General features: G+C 51.2%; 3 protein-coding genes and 1 long non-coding RNA gene across 10 annotated transcripts in view; 1 reads left to right on the top strand and 3 right to left on the bottom strand.

Moving 5' to 3' along the window:
- GAPDH (glyceraldehyde-3-phosphate dehydrogenase) overlaps positions 1-4,907 on the bottom strand; it is a 5,358-nt gene extending 451 nt beyond the window's left edge. Inside the window, exons 1-12 of one of the 2 annotated variants that reach the window (XM_064410407.1) lie at positions 4,871-4,907; positions 3,277-3,815; positions 2,727-2,770; positions 2,049-2,148; positions 1,807-1,913; positions 1,631-1,721; positions 1,346-1,461; positions 1,148-1,229; positions 851-1,002; positions 671-749; positions 361-444; positions 120-217 (exon numbers count right to left, since the gene is read on the bottom strand). In XM_064410407.1, the coding sequence (XP_064266477.1) occupies positions 120-217; positions 361-444; positions 671-749; positions 851-1,002; positions 1,148-1,229; positions 1,346-1,461; positions 1,631-1,721; positions 1,807-1,913; positions 2,049-2,148; positions 2,727-2,770; positions 3,277-3,815; positions 4,871-4,892 (1,514 nt within the window). In that variant the 5' untranslated portion in view covers positions 4,893-4,907. Of the gene's footprint in view, positions 1-119; positions 218-360; positions 445-670; positions 750-850; positions 1,003-1,147; positions 1,230-1,345; positions 1,462-1,630; positions 1,722-1,806; positions 1,914-2,048; positions 2,149-2,726; positions 2,771-3,276; positions 3,816-4,562; positions 4,627-4,870 lie in introns of those variants that run through there. The other variant, XM_064410405.1, reaches the window with a different exon arrangement.
- On the bottom strand, positions 3,689-12,946 carry LOC135294749 (C-type natriuretic peptide 2-like). Of its 3 annotated transcripts, none has more exons than XM_064410412.1 (5): positions 12,927-12,946; positions 8,425-8,505; positions 7,470-7,589; positions 5,790-6,080; positions 3,689-3,815 (listed from the first exon to the last, which is right to left on the bottom strand). In XM_064410412.1, the coding sequence occupies exons 2-4, from the start codon at positions 8,431-8,433 to the stop codon at positions 5,808-5,810; spliced, it is 402 nt and encodes a 133-aa protein (XP_064266482.1). In that variant the 5' UTR covers positions 8,434-8,505; positions 12,927-12,946; the 3' UTR covers positions 3,689-3,815; positions 5,790-5,807. The 3 variants fall into 3 exon arrangements, with proteins under 3 accessions (XP_064266482.1, XP_064266481.1, XP_064266483.1); XM_064410411.1 differs by lacking the exon at positions 3,689-3,815 and adding an exon at positions 5,249-5,563; XM_064410413.1 differs by lacking the exons at positions 3,689-3,815; positions 7,470-7,589; positions 12,927-12,946 and adding an exon at positions 5,251-5,563 and having other exon boundaries at positions 8,425-8,509.
- LOC135294750 (uncharacterized) overlaps positions 6,410-18,880 on the top strand; it is a 22,922-nt gene continuing 10,451 nt past the window's right edge. For both annotated transcript variants that reach the window (XR_010356803.1, XR_010356802.1), the window contains exons 1-2: positions 6,410-11,720; positions 11,844-11,980. This is a non-coding gene — a long non-coding RNA (uncharacterized LOC135294750). The remainder of the gene's footprint in view (positions 11,721-11,843; positions 11,981-18,880) is intronic.
- Positions 8,486-18,880, bottom strand: part of NCAPD2 (non-SMC condensin I complex subunit D2) — a 27,605-nt gene continuing 17,210 nt past the window's right edge. For 2 of the 3 annotated variants that reach the window (XM_064410395.1, XM_064410396.1), the window contains exons 26-31: positions 17,919-18,013; positions 15,818-15,898; positions 13,571-13,757; positions 13,217-13,343; positions 12,927-13,085; positions 12,629-12,762 (exon numbers count right to left, since the gene is read on the bottom strand). In XM_064410395.1, coding sequence (XP_064266465.1) covers positions 12,680-12,762; positions 12,927-13,085; positions 13,217-13,343; positions 13,571-13,757; positions 15,818-15,898; positions 17,919-18,013 — 732 coding nt within the window. In that variant the 3' untranslated portion in view covers positions 12,629-12,679. Of the gene's footprint in view, positions 8,506-12,628; positions 12,763-12,926; positions 13,086-13,216; positions 13,344-13,570; positions 13,758-15,817; positions 15,899-17,918; positions 18,014-18,880 lie in introns of those variants that run through there. The other variant, XM_064410397.1, reaches the window with a different exon arrangement.

Raw genomic sequence — 18,880 nt, 5'->3', positions numbered from 1 at the left:
AGCAATCTCACTCCACCATGAGACTGGAACTCTGTGTATCCACCTGGATCACCAGTGGTAACCAACAGGACACCCAAGTCTGTAACCTGCCTGTGCCAGTCCCCCAGGGCTGCACCTACCAGGAAACCAGCTTGACAAAATGGTCGTTCAGCGCAATGCCAGCGCCCGCATCAAAGGTGGAGGAATGGCTATCACCATTGAAGTCACAGGAGACAACCTGAAACACAAGGAATTGTCATGCACATGGCTGCCCACCATCTCTACTCCAAGTGCCCAAACCAGGATCCTGCTGACAACAGCCTTTCAGAGAAATGAGGCAAGAGCCAAGAACCACGGGCTGAGAGAGCAGGCGTTCCTCACCTGGTCCTCTGTGTATGCCAGGATGCCCTTCAGGGGCCCATCAGCAGCAGCCTTCACTACCCTCTTGATGTCATCGTACTTGGCCTGAGGACAGACAGATCCAAGATGATCAGATCCTGACACAAAATGTCCACTGGGGACAGGGGAGGGAGGAGGCACACATGGGAACACCCCAGCAGGTGCTCTTTGCACAAAGATCACATCTTCAGGACAAGATGGATGCAGAGAGGGCAATTCCAGGTGCAATACAGAGCTTAGAGGAAGCAGAGGCACATCTGGAAGCTGTTAGGACCTCATCCACAACACTTACTGGCTTTTCCAGACGGCAGGTCAGGTCCACAACAGACACGTTAGGGGTTGGCACACGGAAAGCCATTCCAGTAAGTTTCCTGAGAGAGACATGAGTCAGTAAGGGACAGCAGCTGGCACTCCTCTGCCAGCCTAGGAATGTTTGGCCTCCTCCTGACAACTGAGAAGGGGCAACACTCACCCATTGAGCTCAGGAATGACTTTTCCCACAGCCTTAGCAGCTCCAGTAGATGCTGGGATAATGTTCTGAGCAGCACCTCTGCCATCCCTCCAGAGCTTTCCAGAGGGCCCATCCACTGTCTTCTGTGTGGCTGTGATGGCATGGACAGTGGTCTGAAGAAAGAGCACAGCAATAAGGACACAGCCAATTCTCTCCAGAAAGAGCATCCCAGGTGACACAGGGAGTACAGGTGCTTTCCCTCTCACACGAGGGGATCTGTGGTAGGTGACCCTCCTCAGCACCAAGCTGCACACCTACCATGAGACCCTCCACAATGCCGAAGTTGTCATGGATGACCTTGGCCAAGGGCGCCAGGCAGTTAGTAGTGCAGGAAGCATTGCTGGGGTAGAGAGATAAAGGCACCTCAGCCAGAGGCAACACTTCCACTGGGGTGAAGTGAGACCCCTGGCAGCTGGTGAGAGCTCCAGGCCAGAAAGGAAGCTCCTCTCTCCTTACCTGACGATTTTCAGAGACTTGTCATACTTCTCATGGTTGACACCCATCACGAACATGGGAGCATCAGCAGAGGGGGCAGAGATGATCACACGCTTGGCACCACCCTTCAGGTGAGCCTGGAGAGAGAGAGATAAGAGATTACATAACTCAGGATCCTTCCGAGCTTGCTTCTTCAGACCTCTTGTCCTTCACAGCCCCATCCTGAGCAGCTCTGTACATGGTGGCTGCCCGACAGGCAGGAAGCAGCACTATCCCTTCTCTCCTGTGCCTCTGTGGCATACTCACCCCGGCCTTCTCCATGGTGGTGAAGACACCAGTAGACTCCACAACATATTCAGCACCAGCATCTGCCCACTTGATGTTGCTGGGGTCACGCCTAAGGAGGGACAAAATTTTACAAGCTGCTCCGTGAGACACCTGCTTTCAACCTCCACAGGGGCAATTGGGAAAGAGATACTTACTCCTGGAAGATGGTGATAGCATTCCCATTGATGACAAGTTTCCCATTCTCAGCCTTGACAGTGCCCCGGAAGTGGCCATGAGTAGAGTCATATTTGAACATGTAAACCTAATAAAGAGAGGGGGAGTGGAAGGTCAGGCACCCAGGCTGCCATCATCCTCTAACACCCTGGGAAATTACCAGAACAGATCCAGAGGAGCCCTACTCAGAAAGGCCCAGAGGGGGCACTGCAAAGCAACTCACCATGTAGTTCAGATCGATGAAGGGATCGTTGATGGCCACCACTTGGACTTTGCCAGAGAGGACGGCAGCCCGGGTAACCAGGCGGCCGATACGGCCAAATCTGGAGAGAAAAAGACATGGGTGAGGAGGTGCAACAGAGAACCAGCCCAGCTGGGCATGGGAGGCAGTCCTTGGCAGCGTTCCCTCGGGATCATCCGCTGCTCCCTGCCCAGTAGGGCGGGAGGGAGCCCTGCAGCTCGTCCAAAGGCCAAGGCACCCCGGTTAAAGATTAAGAGCGACCCCCGCCCCAGAAAGGTCAATCGCTAAATTTACTGAGAGCCCCGGGGATCCGGTTACTCCTCGGCCCGGCACGAGAAGGTCACATCCCCGGTGCCGCCATCGACACACGATCCACCGAGAGACCTTTTGGTGGGGGGCTACAGGGATCCCCGGGAATGGAGAGGGAAATCGGGGCAGCCGAGCAACGGCAGCCCCTTCCGGAGTGAGTCACCCCGAACCCGAGGAGAAGTGAGTCAGCAGCACCGCTCTCTGCCCCGGGGGGCGCCGGCGGAGCGGGACCGGCGGGATTCAACCTCTCCCTCCCCCCAAATCTTCTCCCCGCGCCCTTCAGGCGACCTTGCCGGCCCCCCCCCAACCCCTCCCCAAATCCCTGCTGGTCCCGTCGGCCCCGGCACTCACCCATTGACTCCGACTTTCACCATCTTTACCGCTTCGGGATGTTCCTGCGGGCAGAAACCACCGGTAGCGGCATGAGGGGAGCCGCCAATAACCACCCTGGGCAGCGGCGCCCGCGCCCGGCGCCGTTAACGCCTCGCCCGCGCCGAGGGGCGAGCGGGCACCGCGGTGGGGGGGGACGGGGAGAGCGGGCCAGCAGGGGCCCGCGCTCCCAGCCAGCCCCACCCCCGCCCCGGGCGATCACTCCCCCGCCCCGGGCGATTAACCCACCTCCCCCGCCCGCCGCGACAGCCATCCGCCCCCCCCTCCCCCGCCGGCCATCCCCCCTCACGCCCCTACCCCTGCTCGCCTCACCGCCCCCCTTCACGCCGCCCCCGCCATTTTGCGCGGCGGCGCCGCCGCCTTTGTGCCCGTGGGCCCCGCCGCCACGCGGCCCCGCTCCGCCCGGGGGCTGCCGCACGCCCTGCCGGTGGGCGGTGCGCGCCTGTGGGGAGAGGGCTCCCGCACGCCCACCCCCCGCCGCCGCTCTCCCCCCGCGCATCGCCCCCGTTACCTGCTGCCTCCGAACCGCCCGGCGCGCAGTGAGAAGGTGGCGCAGCGCCTCTCCGCCGCCCTTTATAGCCGCGTGAGGGTAGGGCGGGGGCCCGCCCCGCCGCGACGCCGTCGAATGGCAGCGCGGGGGCCGGACCGGGCTACGTGCGCCCGTGCTGCGGGTGCGGCAGCTGAAGACCCCCCCTGTTTCCCCCGCCCCGCCGCCCCCCGTTAACAAAGGCCCCGCTCTGGAAACGCAGGGTCCGTAGCGATCACCCTCCCGTCGAGCCACCCCAAGGGGGTTGGTGGTGCTGGTGGCGGTGGTGAAAAATGCACCGGTCCTTGCGGGGAGGTGTCCCCAGAGCGGGGATGGGCGGCTGCAGCCCTGCCAGAGGAGGCAGGGAGGGTGATAGCCGGTCAGGGGCTGCTGCCGCCGGGCTTGCTGCTGCTCCGGAGGATGGTATGCGCTGCTTTCACCTGATAACGAAGGCCAGGTAGACACCCGCCCCGGCTGCAGCCTGTGCCCAATTGGATGGAGTAGTATCCAGTATCCGAAGGGACCTACAGGGAAGCCGGAGAGGGACTGGTCGTCAGGAGCTATAGTGATGGGAAAAGGAGTAATGGGTACAAATCGAAAGGGAGGAAATTTAGGATGGATATTAGGAAGAAGTTCTTTACTGTGAGGGCGATCAGGTACTGTAACACGTTGCCCAGGGAGGCTGTGGATGCCCCAACCATGGCAGTGTTCCAAGCCAGGCTGGATAAGGCCTTGAGCAACCTGCTCTAGTGGGAGGCGTCCGTGCACGTGGCACGGGGGTTGGAACTGGATAATCTTTAAGGTCCATTCCAACCCCTAACATTCCATGAGACTCTATGGCTGCAAGGGGAAAGGGACTGCAGGGATGCTCGGGTCACCCCGAGGGAGCAGCGGATCCCCATTGCCCCCGGCACTGTCGGGAGGCACTGTCTGGGAGTTCTCCCGCCTCCAGGCTGGCCTCCCCCCCCGCCCGGGTGGGTTTATCCAGGCGTGCTCCGGACGGGGCCCCTGGCCGGGCGCTGCCCCAGCAGGCCACGGGCGGCAGCGTGAGCCCCATCCTAATGAGGCACTGCGGCACTGCTGCCGCTGCCCGCGGGACGTGACGGCGGAAATCCTGCTCGTCTGCCGCCTCGGCCCGCCTTCCCTGGCTGCCTGCGAGGAGGAAGCGCTCCTGGCATGGCCGCTGCCCGGTTCCCCGCCCCCCACACTGGGCTCCCTCACCGAGCCCTGCCGCCTCCATCCCTATGCGGGGCAGGTGCGGCGGGACACACCCGCCTTAGGTACAACGCCCAGAGCACGCACAAATCCCAGATATCCCATCCCGGAGGAAGCTGTGGGAACAGTGGGAATGGAAATCTGGACTGTCAGAGCGGGAGGGGGCGGTGGGAGCTGGAATGTCCCTCCGGCTTTGAGGATAAGGGAGGGGGTGGGCAGGCTGCGGGAACCACGCAGGTACTGGGGTGGGGAACGAGAGAGGGGTCATGCAGCTCAAACGTAACCCTACTCTCCTTAAACCACTGCTATTCCCGGTGCTGCTGAGGGGCTGGTGGCTAAGTTTAGACCCAGCTGAGGTTACAACCTTTTCTTAAAGGCCAGGACATGGTGATGGCTCGCGGGGCACAGCAGCAGGGCTACGAGCTCGTGCCGGGGCCGGTGGTGCCCCAGCCGTAGCCCACCGAGGCGGGCTCTCGGGGGGAAGCTTCAGCGCAAACAGGAGGCCCCGGTGTTTGTTCTGGCGGGGGCAGAGTGCGGCCGGGGTGAGCAGCGCGGCCCTTGTGCCCCGTGCCCGGTCGATAGCTCACCCGTGTCCGCCCCCCCGGCCGCACCGCGCCGCAGCCGCGCGTGCCGCACGCCCCACGCGGAATGGCGGCGGCGCCGGCAGGGCCCGGCACGGCCCCGCGCGTGGGGCCGGGGGCGCCGGGCGGGCTCTGCCACCGCCTCCCGCCCGCCCCCGGCCGGGGACAGCCACCGCCGAGCGCGGACGCGGCAAATTAGCACAGCTTGTTTAATGAGCGAGTCCTCAGGCACGGGGAGCAGGGAGGGGGCTGCCGGCGGAGCGGGGCTTCAGCGGCCGCGGGGGCAGCTGCGGAGCCGGGCAGCTCCTCCTCGTACCGCCGCGCCGCGTCCTCGCTGCCGCAGCCTCCCGCGTTCGGGGCGGGAGCTTCAGGGCTTCGCGCAGCGGTGCGCCGTGCAGGTTCCCGAGCCGGTGCTGGTTCCCGAGCCGGTGCTGGTTCCCGAGCCGTGCAGGCTCCCGAGGCTGGCTGCCCTCCGGCTGCGGAGAAGCGGGCCCGGTGAGCCGCCCAGCGGCGTCCCGCCCGCCTGCTCTCGGCCCGGCCGGGCCCCAGCACCGCGCCGGCAGCACCGGCCGTCCCGTCCCGGTGCCGGCCTTTGCCCCGGCAGCTGGCAGGTGGCGGCCCCACAGCCTGCCCCGCTGCCCCAGCCCCTCGCTGTCTCTGCCCTGAACTTCTTCCCTGCCCGCTTGCTCTTGGCCCTCTCACCTCGGCCGCCCTCCAAAGCTAACACCCCAAACCACTGAAGGTCCCGATTCGGTCCAGTTTCAGCCCGAAGCAGCCCCTGGGCATGGCCTTCCAGGCCCAGTCTCCAGGCAGTGCCCACTTGCGACTGGCGAGGTTCTTGCGCCAGAGGGATGGACGGGCAGCTCTAACTCCAGACGGGAGGAAGGGGAGAGTGGAGGAGAGCAGCTGAGGACCGAAGCTGGACCCCTCCTTCGTGTCCTCTTCGGTCAGCGTGGACTCGGGCTCCAGGGGCAGCAGTCGTGAAAGGAGCATCTGGGATAAACGGAGGAGAGAGAGGTGATGCCTGTGTTTCTGGTGATAAGCCTGGTACCCCCCGGTACCCACTGCCCCCATACCCTGCTGTGGGCTCAGGCAGGACATTAAAGTGATGCTTGCTTACAGCACTGTCCCTGTGACATTGCATCCAGACACAGGGAAGGGCTTGACCAGCAGCTCCCACTGTCTGAAATGACTTTGTCATCCAAAACAGCAGGCAGACAGCTGCTGTGAGCTCTGCCTGCAGGCAGATTGCCCTGTGCTTGTAAAACCATACACACGTCCTGCCCTGCCCCAGATTTGGAAGGTAACTCTTCAATCCTTGCTCCTTTTGTGGATGCTGAGCATCTCTGTGTGCTCAGGCTGCTGAGTACTATTTCATTTTTCCAGAGAGCTGCTGGGAAGGATGGTCCTGCCTCAAATACCTGATAAAAATGAGGGAGAGGCAGGAGCAGAGGGGGAGTGAGGAAGAGGGACTCCCCATCTGCTGTAAATCCTCTAGGTTAGCTGTGCTGACTGTAAGCCCTCTGCTGCACTGCTGGGAGACAAGGGTTTGGGGTGTGTTGGGTGCAGTGAAGGCATGGCATTGCTGCCCACAGAAGCAGCCTGCAGGAGCCGTTCTACATCTGTCCCTCACATGGATGCTGAGCTAAGGCTGAGGATGCCTTTGTGCAGTTCTTTGTGGTAGCAAGTTAACTGAAGCGGACACAGGCATCCTCAGTGAGGAGTGAAAGTGGTGAGTCATAGCAGAATCAGTCTTGTGATTTTAGTTCAAGTCCTGACTATTTCCCTGTGGCTTTTCCAGGGTGACGTAAAGGCAAGGTGCTGGGGCTCAGGTTAAGGTTCGGGTAAGAGGGAGCTGGCTAGATTGGAAAGTCAAAAATATTTTTGCTGTAATTGCAGAGATAAAGATTTACTCAAGCGAAGAAGCCCTTAGTTGGCTTCCTGACAGGGCTCTTGGCCTTAAAGAGGGTCTTTAATGGGGGTAATACTGAGCTTAGGAGCAAAACTCCTGGCCTAAGAGGATGCATCTTCCCTCTGAAATAATCAGAACCAGAACCATGATGAGAGACATGACTGTAATGTCTGGTGGCTGCTGACACAGAGTGGCCTTAGAAAGGACCTGTTAAAAGGTTTTTTCACTGTTAAAAGCTTTTGCAGAGCACTAAAAAGCTGTCTGTTTCCTATCTTGAAATGCTGGTGCTCCTTAGGGGCTGAATTATAAAGTCACCCTGGATCTGAGGCTGCTGAAGGGGAGAGTGCAACAAGAATAGACAGCAGCCTTCTTGTAGTTGGAATTTGGGACCACCTGTCATTCAAGGTTCAAACACAACCTCCCTCCTCCCCTCCTGAAATCAACCTCAGCTCTCTCCCACTCCCTCCTACCTGTAGCCTCTGTCCTGGTAAGGACACAGTCTGAACGCTGGCAGAGAGCAGAACCAAGAAGAGGAAAAATGAGCAGCAAGACCATGACCGAAGCCCCAGCATCTTCTTCTTAGCCCAGGGCTGGTGGGAAGCAAGGCAGGACTCACAGCAGCTGTGTCAGATGTGGTCCCTAACCCCTCTCTGCCTTTATAGCTTTAGTTTTGGCAGGCAACTGGCCCCAGCTCCCTGCTGAACCACCCCCTGGAGCTCCTTAACCTTTCAGCCCTTTTGTCCAGGGTGATATATTTCAGGGTGAGCTCAGCAAGACCCCTTCCTCTAAAGAAAAAGGACACAAAGGTGTTTACTGAGTGTCTGGGAAGACAAATGTGAGTTGAGCTGCTGCTGGCCAGGACCTGGAGGTGTCTCGCAGGGTCAGGGATGGGGTGACACTTCAAAACACGTCCCAGAAGGAGGATATTGAAGGCTGCATTGTGTAGGACTATTGAACATACTCCTCATAGGCAGAGTGCTGTTAATGTTATTTCTCTGATCAGTGTGAGCATGAACTGCAGCTCAGTTAGAGGTAGGCACAGTGCTGGCTGCACAGAGTGGACACAAATTCAGCTCTGTGACAACACAGGCTTATGTTTTTAATATTTATATCTTGGTGAGACAGTTGGGCTGGGAATGAAGAGCTCCTGCTGCAGAAGGTGGGTGAATTCCAGTACTATGCAGAGTTTGTAGCAGTGACAGGAGCGTGGGTCTAGTACTATTAACATATAATTTGCAGGCTCTCTGTCCTAAGTCACCATCTGGAGGACTGGGCTGAGTTTCCAGAGGAACCGTCACAGAAAAGAGCTTGTCAAGACTCAGCTTGCACTTTGTCAAGCTCAGGCACACAATGGGAGCAGGATAGCAAGGAGCAGATTCCTACCTCCTAAATCTTCTGGCCATTAGTTCCCCCCACTTTGTTTACCTCTTCCATTTTACTGTAGTTTCTCACCAGCTGAACAAGGCAATGAGGTCACTGTTTAGAGATCAGGGTGCAGAAGTCAGCCTGGGTATGAAGACAGAAACTCATCAGCAAAGTTTGTCAGGGGAGAGGAATGGGGGGACTGTACCCCAGTACAGGATTAGCAGTAGGTGTGCTGGGAGAGTTTAACACCCTCAACTTCCCTTTGTTCAGTACTGTTGCACAAAACAGGCCAGAACTTTACAGAACATGTTCTTCTGCCTGCTTTTTTTTTTATTTTTTTCAAAGAAAGAAGAAAATTAGAAAAAGGTCTTCAGAGATAACAAAAAGCACAGTTCAGATATTTGCTCTGCCACTCTTTCCCTTGTTCCCTCCCTTTCTTCCTTCCAGACATTTTCCATTTGCAGATGCAGGTTTGTGGGTCCGTTTCTTCTCTGCCCAAGTAGACAGAAAGTTTTACAAACCTTTTGCATCCAGCCCTTGAGAACTGAGTGTGTGCCTTCAGTGTGGGGCACTGATGCTGGAAGCAGGGCTTTGCACAGCTGTGAACATCCAATTTTGTCAGCTCCAGCTGATGGCTGCAGCCCATGGTTGGTGCTGTGTCCAGAGCAGTGTGATACAGTCTGGCATTCCTGTCACCCGGGGCAGCACATGGAGGGGCTCCCAAGGTCCCACCAAGACATTTTGTGGGAAACAGGATTGCTTTCACACCAACCCTTGAATCTCCAAAGCACAGGGGACTGCTGGGCAGTCACAGGACACGCACCCCACGTGGGCATGAGGATGGGGTGCCTGGGCACAAACGGGGGACAGGGATGTGTGTGCACAGCAGCCCCTCCTTGTGCTGGATGTGGTAGTGTAAGGAGCCAGAGGGATGGAAAAGAAAGGAAGGACAGGAACTCAGCACATGTTCATGCTGCATGCAGGGTGTCCCAGAGGATGCTGTTCTGTACTTCCCAGTCACATGTGGCCATCCACAAAGAGCTGAGTCAGTGTTCTCCAGCACTCCTGCTGCTGGCAGGAGCAGCTCCACCCGGTTACATGAGTCAGTCAGTCCTTTCCTGAGGGAAAGGTAAGTGCAAAAGCAACAGTGGTTTGGTTTTGATATGAAATGTAGCAGCAGTTTGATCTGGCATCCCTTGAATGGGGTGGCCCCCATACTGCAAGAAGAATGCCAGAAATGTGTTTGCAACTGCTCCAAAATTCCAGTCCACTTGCACAAAGACAGCCCTGCAGGGGTGGGCAGGCTCTGAGAACTCAAATGACAAGTGCCCTCTTTGGGTTCAGCAAGATCTGCAGCTGGCAAGAGGGAAAAAACCATCACCCTCCCATATCAAGCAAGAAACTTCAGAGACTGCAGAAAATTTGCAAATTTTCTTGCAGATTCTTGTAAGTTCTTGTAAATCCAGCAAAGCCTGGATAAAATGCAGGTGCTCAGTGACTCAGGTGCCGTGATGTTGCAGCTGCTCCGCGTCCCAGATCCTTGCTGGGACTGCAGTAGAACTGAATAGTTACTCTGACATGTCCTGGCAATGACTGTGAAGTGAAAAGGCTTTGGCAGACAAGTCCTCGATTGCCCCAGTTTTCTCAGACTCAAATAGGTTATTGTCCTTTTTTCCTCTCTGATGCTAACAAGTTTCCTTTATAAAAACCCTTCCCCCTTGGATGCTGGGGCACTGACTCTAGAGCTTGCAAGACCAGAAAAGTGGTCTGCTGCTGAATCCCAATCAGCCTTCTACAAACAGTTGCTCATATAGGAAAGGAGCAGGGCAACTGGAGACTGGGTGATCTGGGATCTGAGCAAAGAACCCTGAGGGGACATCCCTTGGCCCAAGGTGATAGAAAGGGATGATGGTTGCTGCAGGCTCTGGAAATGTACAATATTCACATTATTTCACTGGTACCATTTGTAGGAGTTCTGAGCAACCATAGTCAGGAGTCCCTAGAGAATGGAAACACCACTGATCTTGGCACTGTGTAATCCCACTGCCTCAGGAGCAGGGGAGTGGGATTACTCCTTCAGCAGTGATTTATGGTCATTGTGGGAGCCACCAAAATAGACCTTTGTGAGGAACAGAAGAGCAGCAAGATCTACTTAAGGCTGTAGCCAGTGTGTAGCTGCCCAAACCCCTCTTGGATTTTGCCTCATCTTTCTTCAGGACTTCCTTTTCCATGACACAGGACTGCTCATTCTTTTGATATCAGGAGAGGAGGGTGCTCCACCTGAACAACCTGCAGAGAGGGACCAATCAGAGCTCTCACCCACTGACTTCTCACTCTCACCTGCCCAGGTAGCACAGGGTCTGAGTGTCCTGAGCAAAGGACAGTGAGCAAAGCAGTGAAGGAGCCAGCATATCAGTCCAGTCACTGATTGCCAAACCCTCTTTCCAGAAGGGTGACTGTGAATCCCCTGAAGGAAAAAGTTCAACCACTTCTTGTGAAAAAGTATGGCCTGAAGGTGAGCCAGTGCTTAGGAGTTTTATGGCCACCTCACTTCCTCTATCCACCCATTCATATCTCCTCTACTGTAGCATTAGCAACATATTATCTCACATCTACCTAAGATTTATTTCTTGTAAAACTTTGAGCCTGGGTAGACATCCATATATGCTGTCCTTTCTTTTTTTATTCCTGTATGTGAGTGTCATACCCTGTGGGTGGTGAGGGAATCACGTATGGTGTGCATGACTCTGTGTTGTATTTACTGTCAATGCTGTAGCTGCTACCTTTGCCTCCTGGAGCCCTCACTGAGTATTTTATCAGGAAGGAGGGGAGAAGGACAACATTGCTGTAGCTTTCTGATCTTTGTATTGCATGTGATTGTCCTGAGGCTACTGGCGTGCTCTGGCCTTGGAGCATATCTATATTGGTATTTGGCTATTCTAGTCTGGAGGCAAGTGGGCAGGTATTTTCACCGAGTCATGGGAACTCAAGTGGGGTGTTTATAAATACACCTGTTACCCCATCATTCCCCACTTGTTTCTGGAAGCATTTAACATGATTATGTCCATTCAGGTATGCTCAGGTTAGTGCAAAGCTATGCACTTCCTAATTATTGTTTTGTTTTTTTTTTAAAACAGGGATCAAAATAAGCTACAGCAGCTAGTTCTGCAGCCAGAGCAGAAGGGAACTGAGCAGCATGCTCTACTTGCTGGGTGAACCCAGGGTGAGCACAACTGTGGGAAGGTGGTAGAGCCTCAGACAGAGACTGCAGATCTGCAGGAAGCAGTGGAGAGGAGGAGCGCCCTTCCCATTCCTGCCCAGCTAGTGACTAGTCTGCTTTCTAGGCAGCTGACAAGGTAAGAGGAAACATTTCTGTAGTAAGAGCTCTGGGATGAATGCCAACTTGCCTCTAGACAGAAGGTTAAAGGTTATTTATGTGATTAACACAGAATCTAATTTAGGGCACTTCATGTTCACAGGGCAGTTTAAGGAGTGCCAGGAATGACTTGAAAACTGATGTGGCATTTGTGAAATGAAAAAACCCAAGTGCCAATTTTACTTGAAACATAATTGGATTTGCAGCAAATACATTCCAGAAAGCAGTAAGACAATCAAGGTGTCAGTATACTTAGTAAGTTATCAAATTAGCATTATTACAAGTTACTTCTAAAGTTTTAGTGTTGGATTTTTTTTTGTTTTTTAGCTTTTAAAAGATTTTTTTTTCCTATGGACTTTATCTATTGTTTATTCAAGTGCTCTAGTCTAAGTCAGCCTTTCTCTCAGTTTCTCCTCACACCCCACTCCCCGAACACTTCTTTGATGAGATATGCACAAGAAAAAGATGCAGGTGCCTTCACCTCAAAACCCTTGGCTTGGATTTACAGGATAAGAGCCTCAAAAAGCATGAAATATAAAAGGGCCTAAACCCAGCACCACTGCATTGGTCCTGTGATAAAAGCTGAATAGTGTAGTATAAAGCACATACAAAACAAGAAAGGAATGAGCATTTTGCACTCTGTGGGTAGTTTGGCTCTTCTTAGAAAAACTTTCTTCCAAAGATAAAAAAAAAAGAGTAGCTTATTTTCATCTGCAAAGTCAGGGCAAAATCAGTCCAAGTGGCAACTGTGTTCATCATCACTGCCTTTCTTTGTGGAGCTATCAGAAGAAAGGGTTGGATTTGCTTTAGCCTGGTGTTAACTTCCATTTTGTCCTCATTTAAAGCACTTTTGTATTCTGGGGTAGTTCAGACAAGAGAAGGCGACGGTTGCATAAAGGGAGTTTTATTTTTAGTTAAAGGCAGTGGCAGATGGTTCCTTCAGCGCCGCCGTCGGGCTGAAGATCTGGTGATGGGAGTTGTTTTGGTGGGGGTTTCTTCCTCTCTTAATTCTGCCAATAGCTCTAAAGAGAGTAAAACGTGTCAATAATGAGCGCTCCACTGCCTTGAGCAGAGAAATCTACAGCCAACCTCCACAGTGATCTGAAGCCCGTGACCAAAGGGACATCCCTGTTGGGCCTGATCTGTGGTGCTTCCCCCCTTAGAGCACACATGTTCAGTGCCTTACCATCCTCAGAGTTGTTCTCCTCATCGCTGGAGAAGGTAATGGTGGGTTTTTTGCGTGGAGGGCGCTTTTGGGCACGCTTATGATTTCGGAGGGTGCGGGATGGGGGTGTGACAAAATCATTATCTGTGTTAGCTGGGCTGAGGGGCTGGCGGCGTGAACCTGTCAAGAAAAAGGGAAAAAATAGAGAAAGGCAGCAAACTTCTGTCTGTAAGGGTGAGGAGAAGTCCTTGGGTGTTTCTGCTGGACTGCAGGATCAGGGGAAGGCTGGAATCTCACAAAAAGGAACATACTTCCTATTGGTTTCCGCTTGGCTGGCGCTGGCATTGGAGTCTGACTACCATCCTGGCATGTCTCTGTGGAATCCAGTCCTCGGTTATGGGAGGCAGACAGCTTCTGCTCCAGCTCTTCAGCTAGAGCCTGATGGAGATGTAAAACAGCAGTGGAGGGGAAAAAAAAAGAAGAGAATATGAGGGGAGAGAAGTATTACATTCAGAGCAGAATTGCCATCAAGTTAAATAAATAAATTGATAAATTGTTAGGGCTGAGGAATAGTGTGCTTAAAATGAAAAACTGCAGGGCTTTCCAGTCCCTGTATGCAAAAAGCAATTGTTTTTCTGGCCTGGACCCTTGTCCTACACCCTTACTTTAGTCTCAGGTTTGATGCCTGCTCTGCGGAATCGAGCCAGCACAGTTTGGAAACAGTTGTAGACAGCTGGATCTTGGAGCTTGTCTGCAAAGCAGTCATAGTTGTCCTGCAGCTTGTGAAGGCCCCGTTCCGAGACTGGAAGCAGAGCAAGGCAGTGGGACAGATCCCGATACTGACGCTCAGTCCTGGCAAAGACAAAGATCACCGTGAGCTCCTCCAAAAAGGGTGTGTGAGGATGAGCACATCTCACCCAGAGCTACCAGCATTTCCTGCAGGTGCTTCTGCCCTGGAGAACATGAGATTCACGTTGTTGTGTTACAGGTCAGTGACAGGGTGCTGTGCCATACCACAGATAACAACCACTGTATTCCATGACACCACCACCACTGCTAAAGAACACAGTCACTTGTTTGAAAAGTGTCAGAAGTTACTGCTGGCCAGGAGGAAAAGACTCAGTGAGGTCAGGACTTCTCTTGAAGGGCCTTATTTCACCCACATAACAAACCCCCCCACGGCTGTTCATTTTTGCATGTTTGAGATGATCTCAAGCAGAAGCTGTATTTGATGTTCTCTCTCCCTTTCCTGGTTAGTTACATAAGGAAGGTCATATTCATTAAGTTATAAAGTCAACAAATAACAAATGCTGTATCAGAGAATGATTCCATTCAAATTCCAGCAAAAGTTATTGGAATAAAACCAAAAGAAAATAAAAAAAAAGCACAAACTAACATCCCTAATGTAGATCACTGTGATGGAATGGGAAGGGAAAAAGCAAGGCCAAAGCCCCTATTTTTAATATACACTAAGTGAGAGCCTCAAGTCTGTCCAGCACATGCTGTCTCAGGATGCCCTGCTCAAACCCAGACAGATGGAGAACAAAGCTGCAGCATCCAGGTGTTTCCACCTTTACAGTCTGAATGACACCTGGCAAGTTGCTATGTTTAGAGCTCCAGAAGTGCTGAGGAGAGTGATGGTGGCTGCAAATCTTCTCTGATAAGCTCCTGTTTTAGCCTGGAGTGAGAGTCTTGCTCTAGCAGTACCACTAATGTGCACCAAGCTGATCACCTTGGTAGTACAGAAATATCAGGACATTCTACTAAAGACGAGACACAACATAAACACAGACAGTTAATTACAAATGTGGCATGAAGACATCACCAGTGCTCCTGGGAGACAACTTTGGAGAGAGGGACCACTCTCCACTCTTGCTCAGGGAAACAAAATCCAAATATTTTGGGAAATATGCAACCCCCTGAGGCAGCTGAGCAAGTCACATGCCCAGGCACTGGGCACAAATGGCCAAGATAAGCAGACAGCTTAAATCTCAAGGGCAAAGCCACAACAATGGAGAAGGAAAACCACAGGAATGGAGGGAAGCAGGGTACACCAAAGCCAGTGGAAGTTAAAATGAAGATATCTCACTGGAATGGAAGGAGATAAATTTCTATTATTATTCTTCTTGGAAGGAAACAAAAAGTGTACGCCTGGGAGTACAGTGAAGTTACAGCTTGGGAAGAAAAGCAAGGAGAAAAGTAGCAAAAAAAGCCCCCAAACCCAGAAAGAAAAATGATATCCCAGATTCACAGTGTGGGTCGTGCACTCTATACTCTGTAATCAGCAACGCACAAGCAAGGTAGGCACATCCTGGAAGATGGAGCAGAGCAAAAGCCAAAGTGTATGATGGCATAAGCCCTTAGGTAAAATAATAATAATAAAAAACATAGAACAGAGTCCCAGGCGTAGACTTGGTACTGAGCAGCCCATGCACACAGAACAAGGACAGGCCTATATCAGCTTGATAGTTGAGATCACCCCAGACAGGACTGCTGGAAACATCCCAACTTCTCAGCTGAACACACTAATTTCCTAGCTGAGCTGCAAGGGAATAGCCCATGGAGAAGAATCACAAAGGCATGTAAAATCCACATGTGGGATGTCTCCACATGTGCTCAGCTATAATGCAGATCTAGATCTAGACTAAATCTTTTCCTTAAAAAAAGGAAGGAAGAGGGGGTCAATCACTGCATAATAAAAACAAAAACCTTAATTTACAAATATTAATGTATTTTTAGGAGAAGGTAGTTAAAAAAACAGGGGGACCTAAACCAAGTTATGTTGTGTTTGTCACCTTGTTATGTGAAGAATATAATGGGAACCTTTTACAACCACCACATACAAGGTCATTTCTTCTGAAAAATCCTGAGAAGCAGAAGCGCTTGGCAGGAAAATTAAGATTACAACCCACCTGGCAGTCCGGAATCTCTGACAAAGTTTCTCCACCAAGCTCTCTGTTTGTTTGTCTTTTGTAATATATGAGAACAGATGTCTGCAAGGGGACAAAAAGTGCAAAAGATTAGAGCCCACAGAGGAATCCCCATTTCAGGTAGTAGGGGTGCTGAAAAGGCAGCCGTGCTGACTTCTTATCTGCTCCTTCTATCCCGTTTTAAGAGCATGTAGCACCTCCAGACAATCTCCTCACTTCACAAGTTGCACTGACTGACTAGTTTGTGTGACAAGCAAACCTTGAGGGGAGCACTGTGGCATGCAGCGTTTTCCCTCCTCAAAACCATGCTCGTGACTTTTTTGCTATTAATTTGCTGAAAGTGTGTTGTTGCATTTTGGATCAATGCAGAAGTGAGCAGTACTTTGCACTAAAATGGGAACAAAGTCTAACAGAATTTAAATGCTAACTTAATCCATTAGCTTCTTGAGGAATAGACACCTGGACTTTAGCACAGTTAAGTACTTGTGCATTTTGCACTATGTCCTCTTAGAAATCACTGAATAACTTCTATTTATTAAGAAGGTCCTGCTGCTCTCCCTATTTCTTGTACCAACACTTCTGTTAACTTTAACTCTGTCAGGTTGCCACTGGCCTTGATGTAGTTGTTCTAAAGCACTTCCTTGTTCAGTCTTTGTTATGTCTACAACCACCACACCAAGCTGCTTTTCTAAGATACATAACAGAAAGCATCTCAAGAGTCCTCCCTTTGCATTTTCCCAGCATCATTTAACCTTTAACGACTAATTCCCTTATTTTCTTACATAAAGGATATGTGGTGTGTTAACTGATGATCAGGTCTTTAAAATTAATTATCCTGATGCTAATTTGATGCCTGTCTACATTGTTAAATCAATACTGCTTCTTCTCTTGCCAGACACCTCCAGTTCTCTCCATGTATGTTGTTGGAAGTAAAAAGTCCATCCTACACCTGTCTTAACCCCACCAATCACACTTTAATGCAATTGCTACAATTATGCTCTATGTCTGTGGTAACACCTTCAGTTTGATATTAATTAAAAACAGTATTGAAAATTCCAAGATTATTTGGATTTTTTTTACACGCTGCCTCTTGTCTACCTGTGACAGTTTGTTTCACTTCAGGCATTAACTTCCACTTCTACCTGTGCTGTCAGGAACCACAAGCCAGAATTCCCAGTATTTCACATTACCCTCCTTAATTAAAGCTGAAGCAAAGATATCCATCTACTTTTACCACCATAAATTAGTTTTAGTTTCAATTACACCCTCACTAATAGACCTTTTCTGTATCTTGAAATTCCCGCCTATCCAAAATCCCATCCCTCTTCCTAAATGCACTGGATTCTCAAAGACAGAAAGACTACTTGAAAAATCACAGGAGATTTTATTGTTCTTCTCTTCAGCAAAAGCAATACTTTTGTCTAACACCCCCCTCTATAAGGCACAGGGATTCAAATGACTCAGAAAAACCCTCATGTGGCTAAGTTTCACAAATGACATGAAAATGTCTGTACCAATAAAGTCATTATTAGTGCTGTCTATGAGCAACCAATAACCTCAGATTGAAATATTCCAAGATCTCTATACTCCAGAGTCAGGCTTTCTTGAAAAAAACTGAAACCAAACCAGGAAAAGAAAAAATACCCACACAAAACAAACCACCAGAAAGCCAACCCAGACCCAAACCTGTTACTGTAACTACAGCTTTACTAAAACTGCTTACAAAACTCCAGCAGCCACCAAAATGACAAAGGCAGCAGTCTTTAAAACCTGTTGTGTATTCCTAATGACACATATCCATGTTTCCATGTGTAAAACCAACTATTTTCCTTTTCTAGAGGGAAAGTAATTTTGAGTTAGTGGTTACTCTTTGTAGAGTCTCTCCTCACTCCCAACTGTGTGGCTTTAAAATCAATTCCCCTCAGCATGATTCCATTTCCAGTACAGACTGAAAAAGTCAGATCAAAGAGAACAACTGGAAAAGCATTTTATACATGCCAGTGTAGTTTTCTTCCCTTGATATGGCACCCCTTTTGCATAAACATAGTCCTGGCAATAAGAGATTTATTTAACCTCAGAGTACCTCATAATACTGTGGAAGGATTCCTCCTCTATGCCACTGTTAGGATCCGAGAGATGACTGATGATGTCTGGAAGCAGGTTATAGACAGCATTACCCTGTGCAGAACACAAGTTTCTACATGAGATACAGAATTATACAGGATAATTTGAGTCAAGCCAAATAAGCTGCTCACTTAAAATTACCTCCTTTTTCTCCACCCCAAATCTACTGACTGAAAGCATCAGCTTTTTGAAACGAGCTTACACAGCTAGCAAAACCTACCCAGGACTATTTGGCTGGGGGGGAAAAACCCAGCCAACCAACAAGCTGAACACTGCACCACAAGCTCTGCTCTTTGGCAGACTTGGATGCACTTTCTTTGCCTTCCAACCTTGCCACAACCCAATTAAAAAAAGGGTCCTGATAAAGGAAACAGCTCTTCAGTTCATGGAACTGCTTCCCATTTTCTTGCCTGAAACAGTCCAATCCATATTCTCTTTCCCATTGCTTTTACATAGCTTTATACATAGCTTTGTCATCCATGCTGCAGAGATAGAAAGTCAGTGCAGTCAGGTGGCCAGCCCTGCTTTAACAAAGCAAGACTGAAAAGCCCCAGTGTCACTGCAGCCTCTCAGGCAGTAAAACTCAAACTCTGGAGGGCCCACGTGAGGCTGTACAAGGAATGAACAGTGGGGGTAACACTGCTCCTCTTCTCACCTGCTTGGGCAGAAACTGCTACAGTTTAAATATCTCAGTGTCCCACAGCCAAGAACAACTCAGAAAGGTTTCAGAGAAGGTGCACTGCCTGAGCCATAAGGTCAGGGAACTCTGCTGTAAGGCCAAAGGCGAGCTACAGAAAACTGCTCCTAACCCTGTGCTGGGCATATACAAGCAAGCAAAGGGAAAGGGCAGTGGTTTGGAGCCTGCCTTCCAGTGTGAATGGATGAGGTCAAATTCAGCAACACCAAGCAAGGATGAAACAA

This window comes from Passer domesticus, chromosome 2, assembly GCF_036417665.1.
Source record: "Passer domesticus isolate bPasDom1 chromosome 2, bPasDom1.hap1, whole genome shotgun sequence".
Lineage (NCBI taxonomy): Eukaryota > Metazoa > Chordata > Aves > Passeriformes > Passeridae > Passer > Passer domesticus.
Note: the sequence above shows the minus strand (reverse complement) of the source record. Positions and strands in the feature narration are given on the sequence as shown.